This window comes from Nicotiana sylvestris, chromosome 2 (genome assembly GCF_000393655.2).
Source record: "Nicotiana sylvestris chromosome 2, ASM39365v2, whole genome shotgun sequence".
Classification (NCBI taxonomy): Eukaryota; Viridiplantae; Streptophyta; class Magnoliopsida; order Solanales; family Solanaceae; genus Nicotiana; species Nicotiana sylvestris.
This window is the reverse complement of record NC_091058.1, coordinates 4,950,816-4,967,995: the sequence shown is the minus strand read 5'-3', so window position 1 is coordinate 4,967,995 and position 17,180 is coordinate 4,950,816. Positions and strand designations below refer to the sequence as shown.

The window sequence follows — 17,180 nt, the reverse complement described above, 5'->3', positions numbered from 1 at the left end:
GGGAAGCTGAGGGTTATGATGGCTTTGAGGAGTAGTGGGAACGCGAGTGTTATGTGGTCGAGAACGACGAACTGTATTAGAGAGGCTGCGAGGGATGTGTTAGGGGTCTCAAAGGGTTACTATGGCATGCACAAGGGAGATTGGTGGTGGAATAAAGAGGTCCAAGAAAAAGTGAAAGTAAAGAAAGCGACATACTTGAAGTTAGTGGGAAGTACAGACGAGGAGAAGAGAATAGCAAACAAAGGAGGGTAAAAAGGCTAGGAAGGAGGCGAAGCTAGTGGTCACTGATGCCAAGAATGCAACGTTTAGTTGTTTGTATGAAGAGTTGGGGGACAAAGATGGGGACAAGAAGTTATTTAGGTTGGACAAGGCGAGAGAGATAAAGGCTCGTGTTCTGGATCAAGTGAGGTGCATCAAAGACGAGGAAGGCAGAGTTTTGATAGATGAGGCTATGATTAAGAGGAGATGACAGACTTACTTTCATAAACTTCTGAATGAAGAGGGGGACAAAGACATTGTGTTGGGCGATTTGGAGTACTCCAAGAGAAGCTGTGATTTTAGGTACTGCAAGCGTATTAAGGTTGAGGAGGTCATGGGCGCTATGTGTAAGATGAACAGGGGCAGAGCAACTAGGCCAGACGAGATCCCGATTGAATTTTGGAGGTATATTGGTAAAGAGGGCCTGGAGTGGCTTACTGGGCTGTTCAATGTTATTTTTAAGATGAAGAAGATGCCAGAGGAGTGGAGATGGAGTACGATAATTCTGTTGTACAAGAACAAAGGTGATATCCAGAATTGTAATAACTATAGGGGTATCAAGTTGCTTAATCATACTATGAAAGTGTGGGAGAAGGTGGTGGAAGCGAGGGTAAAGAGGCTGGTGTCTATATCTGAGAACCAGTTCGGATTCATGACGGTTCAACTACGGAACCTATCCATCTTATTCGGAGGTTGGTTGAACAGTACATGGATAGGAGGAAGGATTTGCACATGGTATTTATTGACCTAGAAAAAGCGTATGACAAGGTCCCAAGGGAGGTTCTTTGGAGATGTTTGAAGGTAGAAGGTGTTTCGGTAGCATGCATTAGTATGATTAATGACATGTATGATGGAACCAAGACTCGAGTTAGGACAGTAGGAGGAGACTCGGAGCATTTTTCGATGGTTATGGGGCTACACCAAGGATCTGTGCTCAGCCCTTTCTTATTTGCACTGGCGATGGACGCACTGACGCACCATATTCAAGGGGAGGTGCCATGGCGTATATTATTTGTTGATAATATAGTTCTGATTTATGAGACGCGATGAGGTATTGACGAGAGGCTGGAGGTTTAGAGACAGACCCTTGAGTCTAAAGGTTTCAAGCTGAGCAGGACTAAGACTGAGTACTTGGAGTGCAAGTTCAGCAATATCGGGAGGGGGGATGGACGACGACGTGAGGCTTGGTTCACAAGTCATCCCCAAGAAATAAAGTTTTCAGTACCTGAGGTCGATTATCTAGGGGAATGAGGAGATCGACAAGGATGTCACGTACCGTATAGGGGTGGGTTGGATGAAATGGAGGTTAACATATGGCGTTCTGTGTGACAAGAAGGTGCCCCCGGAACTAAAAAGCAGATTCTATAGAGCGGTGGTTGGATCGCCATGTTATATAGGGCAGAATGTTAGCCAGTAGATTGCCCATAACCAGAATATGAAAGTAGCAAAAATGATGATGTTGAGATGGATGTGTGGGCACACAAGGTTAGCTAATATTAAAAATGAAGATATTCGGGCAAGGGTGGATGTGGCTCCCATGGAAGACAAAATGCGAAAAGTGAGGCTTAGATGGTTCGGTCATGTGCAGAGGAGAAGTCCAGATTCCTCGATTAGGAGGTGCGAACAGGTGGCTCTGACGGGTATGAGAAGAGGTAGAGGGCGGCCGAAGAAGTTTTGGGGAGAGATGATTAGGCAGGACATGGCGCGACTCTAGTTCACCGAGGACATGACCCTTGATAGGAAGGTATGGAGGGAGAACATTAGGGTTGTAGGTTAGTAGGTAGTGAGTGTTTTTCTGCTCTGTTTTATGTGTAAGTCTAGTCGGTCAGTGTCGTGTTTTAGTATGCTAGTGGTACATGTTGTGCTCATACTATTCTCTAGGACCTTGTCATTGCACTGATTATTGATATTTCTTTTCTAGGTATATTTTTTGATTCTTAGCTCGCTGATACTATCTTTCTGGTTATGTTATTGTTATTGTTCTATTGTCTCATTTCATCTTCTTGTGCCGAGGGTCTATCAGAAACAACCTTTCTACCCTAGGATAGGGGTAAGGTTTGCATGCACACTACCCTTTCTAGACCCCACTGTGTGAAATTATATTGGGTTGTTGTTGCTGTTTGCACATTTCTTAGTTGTTCAAATTTTGAAGTACCAATATCAGCAAGTGTGTGGAGTTGATAATTTGTTCTCTGGGTCTTAGATCTTTTGCTTGAATATGACTGGGCTCTTTCAGATGATGTACTTGAAATTGTGGTAGATAAGTTGTTGGTAGAGTGGTTGATACAAAAATAATTGTAAAATGAATAAACAATTCTTCTATAGTAATTATAGCTTGGCTAATTGGTTTGGAACGTTTGAACTGTCATCGTTGTGATGTAGGCTCTGCAATGTGATTAACAAATGCCATTTTTCAAATTTATAAAGCGTATATTCATTTCAATATTGTCACGATAAACCCGGTTGCTTGAAGTAACATAAGCTGATCTATATAGATGAAGACACTGAAAACATTTGATGATGTAAGTAATGCTGTATTCTGGCCCGGGCCTTAGTGGGCCTAACGGGCCGGGCTCGTGGGCTTTGCGGGCCTAGCGGGCTTTTTTTTAAGGCAATTTCTTGTAGTATCATGGCTATATTAAAAATATATATGTAGTATATATGTATATCTAATTATTAAAGTGCTTGACAAAAAAGAAAATAACAAAACAATAGTAAAACACTAAATTGTCATGCATAATATATTTTCTTGTAGTATATTATATTGTATCTTATGTATATATATTCTCTTATATATTTTCTTGTAGTATATATATTGTATCTTATGTATATATATTCGCATAATATATTGTATCTTATGTATATATATTGTATCTTATGTATATATGTTCGCATAATATATTTTCTTGTAGTATATATATTGTATATTATGTATATATTTTCGCATAATATATTTTCTTGTAGTATATTATATTGTATCTTATGTATATATATTCTCTTATATATTTTCTTGTAGTATATATATTGTATCTTATGTATATATATTCGCATAATATATTGTATCTTATGTATATATATTGTATCTTATGTATATATATTCGCATAATATATTGTCTTGTAATATATATATTGTATATTATATATATGTTCGCATAATATATTGTCTTATGTATATATATTGTATCTTATGTATATATGTTCGCATAATATATTTTCTTGTAGTATATATATTGTATATTATGTATATATTTTCGCATAATATATTTTCTTGTAGTATATTATATTGTATCTTATGTATATATATTCTCTTATATATTTTCTTGTAGTATATATATTGTATATTATGTATATATTGTAGCTTATAAATAATTCTAAGTATAGACAAAGAAATATTGCGAAAAGAAGCTCATGGGTAGAAGCAATAAATTTTATTACCAAAAATGGCATATCTTTCTTAGTCATCCTTCCCCCAATGGAATGAGCACAACAAGGTACTAATACCACCATTAGAAGGAAAAAAAACTAAGGAAGATGTGCCAAAATACAAGTTACATATTATTCTATGTATTATCTCTAACAAATCTCATAAATCCTTCAAGGTTCGGAGGAGGTTGCGTTGGTGGTGGTGGAAAAGAAGCTTGTTCATCACCACTTCCGGGCGAAGCCGAATCCTCCGCAAGTTCCGCTATCATTTCTTCATAAGCTTCATCTATCGCCGGTTGTGCTTCTGCAATTCCAAAGTTTCTTCTTTCCGAGCGGATCCAATCTCTAAACAATACTGATTTTTCCAAGCTATCCCTCATAGACGCTCTATGATCACCTATTTGCAGTCTTGCTTGACTGAAAGCGCTCTCTGATGCAACAGTTGAAGCTTGAATTGATAAAATATCCCGAGCCATCCTTGCAAGAACAGGAAAATGTTTTTCCCTTGCCTTCCACCATTCCAAAAGATCAAAAGAGCCGTCTGGATTCTCCTTTTCAAGTCCCTGAGACAAATAAACTTGAAGCTCATTTAGATGTGAAGTTTCATCATAATTTTCACCTTGAGACCCCCTGAACTCCGTCCAAGATTTAAGAGCTTTTAAGCCCGCAACTCTTTTAGACGATTGTGAGCTAGACGAAGTAGGGGTTGGAATAGTTGGCCTAGCATGCTCTAAGGCAAGTTGATAAGCATTATAAACTGTTTGAGCATTAATCTTAATTGAAGCTTTTGCATCTGCAAGTGTCGCAATTTCCTCATTTGAAAGATCTAAAGCCTTATAAATATTTGAATACCAAAAATGAGGACCTCCCAATTTCATTGTAGGATTTAGCATTGCAGCAAGACCATAAATAGGAGGGATAGGAAAAAAATATTTTTTAAACTTTTGTTTCATTTCATTTATAGCAAGTTCATAAATATCCCCACCCTCACTAAATTCAACAAACAAATCAGATAGTGCTGCAATATAAACTAAACAGTTTGAAATAGTAGGATAATATTGCCCAGAAAATGCATTTGTAGCAATTTGAAAATGTTCTAAAAAATCTAAAAGAATTTTAACATTAGTCCAATCTTGAGTGGTAAGCATTTCATCATCATCCTCACCACCTACCCGAGAATTAAACGTTGCATTAATTGAGTTTCTATATTCATATGCTACTACTAAACTTTCGTACATACAATTCCATCTAGTCGGGCAAGGTTTAGGAACCTTTCTTTCTCTAAGGCCATATTCATCACATTTTTTAAAATACTCTCTAAGTCTACTTCTACGGTTTGAATAAAAAAGCCAATTAAGAGCCATTCTAACCTTTTCAATTTCTATGTTTAATATTCGCATACCATCACCGACAATTAAATGATAAATATGACAAATACATCTAACATGGAAAATATTAGTAAATGCAGGATTTAGTGTTGTTGTAAGCATGCCTATAGCACTGGTGTTACTAGAAGCATTATCCATTGAAATTGCCATTATTTTATCGCTAAAGCAAAAATATCTACAAATATCTGCAACAGTGTTAGCTATAAACTTACCTGTGTGACGCGAATTAATTATTCTATATGCAATTATGCATTTTTGCATTATCCATTCCTCATCTATCCAATGACTTGTAACAGTTAGATAATCACAATCATTACCACTTCTACCAATATCAGTAGTAATAGAAATCCGATTAGGTATATGAGTAAATAAATACCGCAAATATTGTTCATATTCATGTTTGAATTTATAAATATCACTCTTAACTGTTGCGCGAGGCCAACCTTTATAAGTAGGATTAAAAACTTTTCTAATATAATGAACCCAATTAGGATTAAGATGCAAAAGTATAAGGTAAGCACATAACAGTAATCATCTTTGCTAATTCTTCACGATCTCTATTTGGATCGTAATATAAAATACCTCCGGTGACAGTGTTAATTCCTGGTTGAACTAGATTTGAACCTGTACTAGGGTTAACCGCAGAATCTACACTTGTCCCCTCTAGTTGCGCTTTCATTTGAAAAAATCTAGCCTTATCTCTAGGGTGTGTTTTTATGTGCCTAGTCAAACTACCCGTGCCGCTACGGTCTCCAGTATATTTATGCACCATTAATTTCCCACAAGTTTTACACTTAGCCTTATTTTGTTCTCTTACTTGAGTAAAAAAATTCCAAACTAATGATGTTTCTAGGCGTTTAGCAGGTTCTCTATTAAAAGTAGGAGTTTCTACAGGTGGGTCGACCGGTGCATCAGTTGGGTTATTAAGAGGACTAGTAGGTGTATCATCTAAATCCGGTGCTTGGGTTTCATCATCATCCTCATTTTCCTCATTATTTTCTAAGATGGTTTCATTAGGATAAAGAGCATTCATAATTTCATCATCTAATCTTTCACCTGGTGCAACATTATGATAAAATTCACTATCGGTAAATTGAAAACAAGGGTGATCACTATCAAGAATTACGGAAGGAGGAGGACGTCTAGGTTGGCGACTACTTTCAACTTGCTTATCTTTTCTAGGTCGGGGAGCCGGGGGAAGGGTAGTTGGTTGGCCACTACTTTCACCGGTTTTATCTTTTCCTTTACCAAACATTTTTTTCAAAGTAAATGCCATATTAATTATAATTATGCAAACTAAACCACACAAAAATATATTCTAAAAACGTAAGAGTTGAAACGAGTTTACCGGATTGCCGAACAACTTCTTGAAAATTGAAAATCGTTGAACACTTGAAATCTTCAATTCAACAACTTCACAATTTTTCACGAAATTTCAACAATAAATTAAGTAATTGTAGTAGAGAGATTGAGAGAGATTGAGAGATATTGATGAATTGGTGAATAAAAATAAAAGAATGAGGGGGTATTTATAGTTGAGAAATGGGGAAAAGTGTAATTATATAAAGTTTGGGGTTAAAATAAAGTTTGGGGCCAAATGACCATTTTTTAAACTTAAAAACGGTCATATTTTCAGCCCAAACGGCTAGATTTTAAATATGGCCGTTGGAGAATTTTAATTTTTTTTTTATTTTTATTTTTAAAAATAGCCGCCAGGCCCGCCAGGACCGGCCCAGGCCCGCCTGACGGTCCCGGGCTCGTGGGCTCAAACATGAAGACCGGCCCGTGACGGGCTTAGGAGGACCACCAGGACCGGCCCACCAGGCCCGTTAGGACCGCGGGCCCGGTCCGGTCCGGTTCAGGCCCGACCCACCGAGCAGCCCTAGATGTAAGTATGGGTACAGTAATTTTAGTTTCAGTTTTATATGTTAAGATTAATTGCTTTTTTATAAACAATTAAAATTAACTTTCTGTTTTTTGCTCAACATAGTGGCAATTATCATGATGTAGGCATATAATTGGCTTCGTAGACTGTCAGCAAGATGCACTCCTAGGTGATGGTAAAACTATACTGCATGCACAACCCTGTGTGCAAAAATTTCTTCAGACAGATCTTATGTATGCTTAAGTATCTATGGAAGATAATTTTTGAAAGTATAGTATGGAGGTAAGAGATTGAGACTCTTAAAAGAACTATCGAACTAGAGAAATAGAGTACTGTGAGGGGATTGATTAGCTAGCATGATTGAAATAGCTCTCCATATGGCTGAAAATATATATAGTGCACATCTTTGTTCGTCTTAATATTGGAAAACGAGTGTCATCGTATACGTTTGTGCTTTACTGTTATTACCTCACCTTATCATGTTATGTGAATGGTGAAAAATTGAAGATACTACTTGTATTTTTATTGGAGTTAACGTTGTGAAGTTTTTATTGGAACCCCAAGAAAATTCGCAGTCGCTACAGCTTCTGCCACAGCCTCTACACTTCGGGTGAGCACTCTGTGCGCACTAGGTAAGTTTCCACTGTGTAATAGCCTACAAACGACACAGGGGATGTAAATTGCACCAGACAAACCCTATGCGACAGGCTCGACCCAGAAGGCATTGAGGGGGGATCGATCCCAGGTCATCTGTATAGATGACAGCCCTCCAAACCAACTGGGCCATCCCCGAAGGGATAACGTTGTGAAGTTGCGTATTAATATCCTATGTTATTCACTTCTGTATTCTGAACAAGAAAGCCTAATCTAGAGAAAGTTTCGTGCAACGAGGAAGGTAGAGCTTTCCACGGTGAACTTGAGCAATGGGAGATGGAAGTGTTTGCTCAAGGTCTGTTTTGAGAAATGGAAGAGAAAAGTAGGACCTTCCAGAACTACCTAAACTATCAATAATTTAAATTGTGCATGTATCTTTAAAAGTGAAACTAAAAATACGCTTGCAGTACCTATTCCCAAGTGCCTTCTTATATACTAGATAACTGTTTTAATTTAAGAAACAGATAATGCAAAAGATTTTTTTTTATATATAAATAAAAAATAAATGTACTAAAGAACAAGAACCAATATAAATTGTTGGTCTTGTACTTTTCATTTCAAATTGTTGGGCCTGTACTAGCACGGGGAATAATACTACCTACATGTATCTGCATATGTTGCAACATAGGCAATAATACTACTTAAAATGTAAGTGCTACACAAGAAGGAAAGGGGAAACAACAGCCTTCAATGTGTTTGAGTAATGCAAAGTGCACATGCATTGATGTAAGATATGTTTCATTTGTAAAAAAAAATTTTTTTCACTTAAAAAACACGTCAAATTGTATTAGAAGAAATCACCTACATAAAAATTAGGAAGAAAAGAATCTGGAATCCATGACACACTGCAATTATAGAGTACCTGGCATTGAAAAGGTATACATATGCAACATCTTACAAAAATGAATGAATCCCTTTTTTAAATACAAAAAGAGCTATAACTTCGCCATGCATAGTGCCTTCCAAATGAAAGTGTCACAGAACCATCGTAGACAAATTGATGTTCTTCGTATGAATATCGTAAAAAGTTGATCCATCACCTTAACCTTATACATAAAACACTACAAACATCCTAAATTTCACTTCTTTCGTTTTATTTAAATATGCAACCAACTTGGCTTTGTCTTGATGATTAACCAAAGCAAGGGTGGCCAAAGCCATGACCTTTGTTTTTTTAACTTTCTCTTAGAATTTCTTGTTGTGCAAAGGAAGATTGTTGAATAAATCTTATACTATGTACCTAAACTTCAATATGGACATCACAATCTAACAGTAGAATTTTACAAAGACTTCACATCCATTAGAATTACTAAATGGCAATATTGTAACAGAATAAATTATTGTACCCTATTTTGCTTTTAAGTACAAAGAATTATTTTAAAGATTCATCCTGGCTTATTTGAAAGAGTAACTTTATATCACTTACCTCTCTCCGACACTCCTATTTCCTACTTTATCTTTGGACTTTTATCTTGTTCCATCCTATCAAAAATCGGTTAGGAAGTAACTGTTAGTGGAGGCTCACCTTCCACGTACACTTTCCAAAGAGATCAAGGAAATTTTGAATCAATACCACGAAAACATTTGTCAAGATACCGATAACGATAAAAGGTAAATATACAAAATATTTTGATACGAAAGTGCATCATCTTTTGGATTCGACGTATAAAAGCGTAAAGAAAGAACTTTATCAAAACAAAAACAGAATAGTGAAAGCAAATGCTCAAAGGAATTAGTAAGTACGCAACAACATAAGATGGGTAAGGCATATCATCAAATACCATATGCATATAGTCTACTTCAATATTTGTTATTTCTTCGTCATGATATAGGGAAGATTGGCTCCTTTAATGTAATCATGAATTTATGACAAATTTATCTTCTTTGTCTGCATTCTTGCCTTTTCTTACTATCTGATTGGCTTAGGTATACAAATAATTAAACAATGTTGGGCCGTTTATTTTGCGAATTATTGTAGCGGAGAATCTATAATTCAAGTTTCTTTGTGATGTTCTATCTTCCACATCAGAATGATTCCTTTTTGGTTGTTCAATAAAATTTTAACCCAAAATTAAGGGGGGAAAAGTACCTTGGAAACTATAACCTAGATATCTGTCTTGCGAAACAGAGAAAGAGAAGAAACAGAAAAAATCATAACGGAAAAGTGTCTAAACTACCCCTATAGTTTACTAAATGGTTTACAGATGTCCTCCGTCCGTGTAACGATCCGATGTGTTGATTTGAGCTTTTGCACTTTGCTCGCCAGTTCTCGGGCATGTCTAGCCCCGTGTGATGTATTATGACTTATGTAAATCGTCGGTTTTGGTTTTCAGGTTAACCGGAATGAATTTTGAAGAACAATTCTCAGTTTCAAGCTTAAAATTTGAAAGGTTTGACCAAGATTTGACTTGTTGGTAGATGACTTCAAATTGGAAATTTTATGATTTGGTTAGCTCCTTTAGGTGATTTGGGACCTAGGAGCGTGGCCAGATGTGTTTTGAAGGTCCGGAATAGAGTTAGGCTTGAATTGGTGAAATTGAAATTTTGGCATTTTCTGGTTGATAGGTGAGATTTTGATATAGGGGTCGGAATGGAATTCCGGAAGTTGGAGTAGGTCCGTTGTGTCATTTGCGATGTATGTGCAAAATTTCAGGTCATTCAGACGAGGTTTGGTAGACTTTTTGATTGAAAGCGAAATTTGAAAGTTCTTGGAATTCTTAGGCTTGAATCCGATGTGATTTTGGTGTTTTGATGTTGTTTTGAGTGTTCCGAAGGTTGAAAAAAGTTGAATGAGGTTATGGGATATGTTGGCATGTTTAATTGAGGTCCCAAGGGCCTCGGGTGAGTTTCGAGTGGTTAAACAGACTATTTCATGTTGTGGAAAGTTGCAGATTTTGGCTTCAGTTGTTGCAGGTTTTTCTTCTTCGCGATCGCGTAGGGAGTCTCGCGATCGCATAGAGCTTTTGTAGGGGGCAGTCCAGGTGTTCTTCGCGTTCGCATAGATGGAGCTGCGATCGCGAGAGGCTGTGAGGTTATTGTTCGCGAACGCGTGTGGAAGGTCGCGTTCGCATAGGGATAAGTGGACCAGAGGTTGACCATGAGTTTGTGCATCGTGAACGCGGTCCCTTGTCCGCGATCGCGTAGGTGTGGGATGTCTCAGCATCACGTTCGTGTGGCAGATGACGTGTTCGCGTAGGGTAATTTTGGGCTATGAGAAGCTTGTGCTTCGCGATCGCGATAAGGGTCCCGCGATCGCGATTAAGGAGAATTAATAGTTGGGCAGAATGTTTAAATAGTCATTGTCTGCGATTTTGGGTCTAACTTTCACCATTTTTTAGCGATTTTGGAGCTTTTTGAGAAGAATTGAAGAGGGAGTCAAAGGGAAACACTTGGAGATTTGGAGCATCCGGAGGCCGATTTGAGAGGCAAAGGCATCGCGGGCCAGAGTTTGGACCGAATAGAGGTAAGTAATGATTGTAAATGTCTGTCTTGAGGGTATGAAACCCCGGATTTTACATCGTTGTGCTATATTGAGGTGACGCTCACGCTAGATGACGAGCGTGGGGTCGTGCATCGTTGGGGATTGTGACTTAGTCCATCCAGAATGATTGTTTTACTGCTTATTTGATTGAAAATTGTTTGTTATCATCATGTTTTGGGCTGAATGCCATATCTCGGCCTCGTGCCAACTATTTTTGACCCTTATGGGATTTTTACTGATATTTCCTTACTGTTTTGATTTTTATATCTGTACTGAGTCATGCTATATTCTACTATTTTCATAACTCAACCATGTTTACTCTGTTTTAAAACTTTAAATGATATTTTGGGCTGAACATTATATTTTACCGTGCCCGAGTGGCTTTTAGAGATTTCTGACTGAGTAAGGCCGAGGGCTTGTGTTGTGAGGATACTTTTGGGTTGGGCTGCATGTCGCAGCAGTGATACAATAATTTATGATTATGAGGCCGAGATCCTGAGTTGTACGCCACAAGGTGGCTTGATATGAGGCCGAGAGCCTATTGATTATGCCACGATGTGGCTTGATATTGCGCTTGGGCCGTAAGGGGCCCCTCCCGGAGTCTGTACACCCCAGTGAGCGCGGGTACCTAGTATGAGATGTGATATAGCCCGAGGGGCTGATGTTGTTCCATGTTATGTCCGAGGGGCGGTTCTTGATTTATGTTATGCCCGAGGGGCTGATTATGAGTGATTGTGAGGTAGCCCGAGGGGCTGGTTCTGTTGATATTATGCCTGAGGAGCAGTTTATGGTACATGTTTTTCCTGAGAGGCTGTTTATATTTTCATCCTTTTTACTCACTGTTTTATCACTCGTTTGAAACTATTGAAAGTTGTTTTAAAAAGGTTTTACGAAAACTGAGCTTGATTTACGAAATAAATGATTTCTGTCTGTTTTGGTAAGGTACTGCATTTGCTGTAGTATTACGATGTGTTTTACGTGTTTTCTTAATGCTCAGCTTTTATTTACCTTTATTACTTACTGAGTTGGAGTACTCACATTACTCCATGCACCTTGTGTGCAGATTTAGGTATTTTCTGAACCCAGTAGCGGGTGTCGATTGCTCAGAGGCAAAGTCATTGGAGTTTAGCAATGTAGCTGCCTGATGTTCACAACACAACTTTTCTCCCTCTTTCTTTCATTAGACTGTATTTAGTACATTTTCAAACTTTTCTGTTGTATTCAGACCTTAGTAGATGTTGTTGACTTGTGACACCTCGATGTCGGGCTTGTATATTATTTCCGCACTTTTCATTTAGACTTATATTATGAAATATTTGTTTAAATTAAAGGATTAAACAAGATTCTTATTGATAAATGGTTAATGTGGGAGTTGTGTCGGCTGGCCTAGTTTCACGATAGGCGCCATCACGACCGGGTCGATTTTAGGGTCGTGACAAGTTGGTATCAGAGCCTAGGTTACATAGGTCTCACGAGTCATGAGCAGGTTTAGTAGAGTTTCGCAGATCGGTACGGAGACGTCTGTACGTATCCTTGGGAGGCTGTAGAACCTTTAGGAAAAACTTCACATTCTTGAATTCTTATCGTGCATCCTTAATTTAGCTTGAAATGTAACTCTTTGAATTCCTTCTATGCATTCGTATGCGCGCATGAGCGCTCGGTATCAGCTATGCATTAACGGCTTGTGATTCCCAGATCGAGGGGTGAGATGTGATCTCTATGTGTTGCTGTTGGACCAGTCTGGAGGACTTGAGGTCGGATTTTTGCCTATAGCTTGAGCTTTGAGGAGTTGATTGTGTGAGCATATGCTTTTGGATCTATATGTCCGATAGTGTCCCTATTAGTGGGAGTGATGACTGGATAGTTATGTGATGAGTGTGATGTGACTGTGAGATATGTTCATATGAATTGAATGAGACGAGAAGGGTCTGCCTGAGGACAGAAAGGACTATTTGGTGCTTGATTTCCATCTTGATTTGATGTATCGCCCCGAGGTATGGGGGTGTGAAGAATCTTTTTATGTTCTCTAGTTGGGGGAGTGAAGTGGATTTTACATTGTGATATGAGTTCGAACTCAGGAAGATTAAGTAACTGTGTAATATTTATGACAGTGAAAGGGTATAAGGAGATGTTAGTTTGAGGCGAGGCAGGTGGGCTATCTCCTGCGGACTGTTCTGAAGTTTGCGTGATCCTTTATGTCGTTTATTGGAAGATCTCTGTCACCAAGGAAATATGTGTGTTGCAATTTGAATTTGGGTCGCTTAAGAGAGTAGGCTTGACTGTTATGAGGGTGAATGCGAGATTGCAGAAGGTTTAATGTACTAGATGGTCTGTGTTTCACGAGCTTATGAAGGATTAAATTTAATCTCACTATGGTATTATGGCAGTAATAGAGTATATGTATTATGAGTTATTGTGTGTTTTGATCTATGGCTTTGAGCTAAGTGGGGGAGTCTATTGTTGATTGCACGGTTATGTGCTATGTTGGTTCCAGTTTGAAGTGTACTGGTGAATCAGTTTTGGCTTACAGTGGTTGAAACCAAGGATGGCTCGAGTAAGGAAATTTCGATAAAGGTCATGTTATGCCTTAAGGGGTATGAGAATCATAGAATGACTTGAGTTGTTATTGGTAAAGGATGTACGATGCATAGAGCAGAAAGTTGCTTGGTTGTATTAGGGTGAGGTTACATTGTACGGTGTCGGAGTACTAAGGGAGAACGGGTCGCCCAATCCGTTTGATCGGTCTAATTGCAGTTTGAGTAGAATGGGTGACTCTCGAAAATGGTTCTAATGAGTTCAAGATTTTACATGTAATAATTGGAGATTTTCAGGTAGTGTAGTTGGTTAGAAACTGAGGTTTGCATTGGAGGGTGTCAAGACTTGTGGTATTTCTATATCAATTAGGGAATTCTATATATCAGTATTAGGAAGGCAAAGGTAATGACTTTGGATTCACATGAAGTTTCGTCAGGGTAGGTATCTTGAATGTGGTGCTTTTGGGAATATTTAAGAGAGTATTCAGTGGCTTATGAGCCTTAGACGGTGTGGTTTTATGCTTGGGTCTTGTGTCGTGAGTCTGGGTTGAGGAATTGTGGTGTTATAGCAAGAAGGAGTATCAAGTTGAAGGTAAATCAGAAGGAAACCCGGATCGATGGGATATCTTGGTAGTAGGCCGGATCGGCATGGTAAGGATAAGATTAGTTCTTTGGATGCTTATGAGATAATGAGTTTATACAAGTATTTCACGGCAATGCTCTTGGGTTTTAGTGGCTTGCGTAGCTTGGTCGAGTTAGAAGGATTCAGTCCTGACGGTTTAGTTTTGTGCAAATGGAATTCAGAGAGTTCTTGATGGTTTCTACCACGGTTAGAGATGTATATTATCTACGAGCGTGAGGAGCATGTGATGTATAGTGATTTTCTTCTAGATGGGGTCAAATGGAAAGTTTTTGACTAGTTGAGTACGTAGCTGCTTGTGGCTCGGAAGGGGTTACAAAGTCCTTATATTTATCATAGGATGGCATGGTATATGCGGTATGTTGTGTAGGGTTGAAATTTGCATGTGTAAGGTTACGGTTCAGTTCTGAAAGGAAAAGTCATAAATTCTTAGATAGCACGGGCAGCTTCAGATGATTGGGGAAATGATATTACTTAATGGTGTATCTTGATGAGGGTATACGCTTCAGAAAAAAGGCAATGTGATTGAGTTGATGATACTTTATTAGTATTGCGGCACTCTCTTGTTGGTTTGAATGCTGATATTCTAGTTTGCTTGGTGGAGCATAAGAATTTTAGGAGTACCTCTCATGGAATGATTGGGTATTAGAGGTGTGTTGTATATTCGGACGGTGGAGTTGGGATTGGATATGGTGATTCACGTGCTTTATGGATTTGGAGACTGGGAGTTCTCATAAACAGGGTAGGTCGTGATTGTGAACTGCATATATCAATCTTATGTGGTAACTATCGGAGGTTTGAAAACCCAAGTGGATCCTTTGTGGCTTGGTATGTTAGATTTTGATGTGATTTTGGGTATAGACTGGTTGCCTCCATGTCATGTTATTCTAGAATATTGCGCCAAGACGGCGATGCTAGCTATGTCGGGGATGCCACGGATGGAGTGGCGAGGTTCGATGGGTTATGTTCTCAGTAGGGTGATTTCATTGTTGAAGACCCAGCTGATGGTTAGGAAGAGTTGTCTTTCTTATTTGGCCTTCGGGGTGGATGTTAGTGCAGAGACTCCTACGATTCAGTTCCGGTGATGAGGGGTTTTCCGGATGTGTTTCTTGCTACCGGGCATGTCGTCGGACGGGGTTGTTGATTTTGGCATTGATTTGGTACCGGGCACCATAGCGTATGGCACCGACGAAGTTAAAGGAGTTGAAGGAATGGCTTCAAGGACTCCTTGATAAGGGGTTCATTGGTAGACCTATATGGATGTGTGTTCGGCATCGAGTCGGCTTGGTTGACTCCTAGTTGTATTGTTGAGAGATGTATTGATTCAATTGTTATTGAGCTTATTAGTGACTTGGGGAGATCTATGAGTTACCTTTCCGTGTTGCGAGGCATTAGGAATTGTTGGTTATAGGCACATGTGGTGTGGTTTTATTTAGGGTCCCTCAGTGGAATTTGAGCGGGAGAAGTATTGGATATTGCTCGGCGGATGGCATATCGGTTGTGTCCTTTCGAGTTTGTGTAATGTCATGTCAATTGCTTCTCAATGGTTATGATGATTTGCTTTGGTTCTAGACATCTAATTGCGCGAGGTTGTCGGTTTGAGCATAGTGACTGGATGTGTTTCATGTGGACCAGTGTTTGGATAGGGTCGCGTATTGCAGCAAAGTTATGTGGAGGTTGTCGCGCCCCTTTTTCCCCTTTTGATGGGGAGGTCCGGGTTCCGACATTCCATGGGGTGTAATGACTTATTTCCTTTTGGGAATTAGGAATTTAGAGAGTCGCCACCTAACGAATTACGGTGCGTTTGGGAACCTAGAGTGATTAACTCTTGGGTTGGTCTGCAATTATCAGAGATTAGGGTAAAAGCTCGAAGTAACCTCGAGGGAAAGGTGTAAGGCACCCCTCTTGGTTCACAACTGTGGGTCCCGGTCGAACTTATATTCACAAATTAGTCCGTATAAATAGTTGAATCAAATAAGGTGCAAATATAGCACGTTGGATAACTCAAGTAGTAAGATAAAGGTTTTGACAAGTTGTAAAACAAAGGATTTAAATAAAAGGGGAATTTTAGTAAATGAGGGGTCCTAGGTTGGTTATCCTATAGGATCACCCCACACAATATCCGGTAAACACTCCTCAATGAGGGGCTACACGTAACATTAGCACGTAGTCATCATATCCTATATATACCCTTCCCATCCCCTTAGTGGTCATGCTAAGCGAGTGTTTGGTCAACGATTTCTATCGCGTGCTGCTACTCGTCCCTTCTTAATGGTCCTGGAGGGAGTTAGGACCTCTACCTCTAGGTGGTTCTAGATGGACCCCTAAGGTTTTAAAGGTGAAAATTCTAAGGTGACAATCAAAACACTTAGGACTTTTAGCACATAAAAGGAGCAATTAGAGGCTCAAAGTTTCCTCCTCAAATAAGCACATAAATAGCACGACACAATCACAATTAAGGTATTTTATTAGACAGTGTCCTAAGACAGGATATCTAGGTGAATATGCAGAAACAAACAACTTATTATTTAGAAACTCAGGAGTAGTGACTCTAGCAGTTGCCTATGGATTTTTGAAAGCCTGTTAGGATCAGAAAACATTAGGCAATAGAAACAGTTTTCAGAAATGTAGTTTTGAAAACGCCCTAAAGGCTTGCCTATACGCGGAGTACTGATGTCTAAATTAATACGGAAACAAAGCAGGTTTTGAAACGGATTTCTGTAATACTTATAGGCATGACATCTAATGAAATTGAGGCAATTTTAAAGAACTCATTTCAGGAAATATAAACCACTTAGTTAAACCAATTTAGGATCAGACTAGGCATGGACTAAGTTGATTTATTTAGACTAGTTTAGATTGACAGGCAGAATTGCGAGTGTTGTTCCCTATAGGCATTATATCTACGTTTGATACT

The 17,180-nt window shown here is 38.8% G+C and overlaps 1 protein-coding gene across 1 annotated transcript; it reads left to right on the top strand.

Moving 5' to 3' along the window:
* Nucleotides 1-18: 18 nt before the first annotated feature.
* LOC138882226 (uncharacterized) lies at nucleotides 19-469 on the top strand. Its single transcript, XM_070162733.1, has 2 exons — nucleotides 19-248; nucleotides 310-469. Exons 1-2 carry the CDS (start codon nucleotides 19-21, stop codon nucleotides 467-469), a joined length of 390 nt encoding a protein of 129 aa, XP_070018834.1.
* The last annotated feature ends 16,711 nt before the right edge of the window (nucleotides 470-17,180 follow it).

Excerpts from the sequence above, each read along its gene's own strand:
- LOC138882226 (XM_070162733.1), top strand. The coding sequence starts at position 19 with ATGGCTTTGAGGAGTAGTGGGAACGCGAGTGTTATGTGGTCGAGAACG. Across the intron at positions 249-309 it reads AGAATAGCAAACAAAGGAGG|TTGTTTGTATGAAGAGTTGG; the intron begins GTAAAAAGGCTA and ends TGCAACGTTTAG.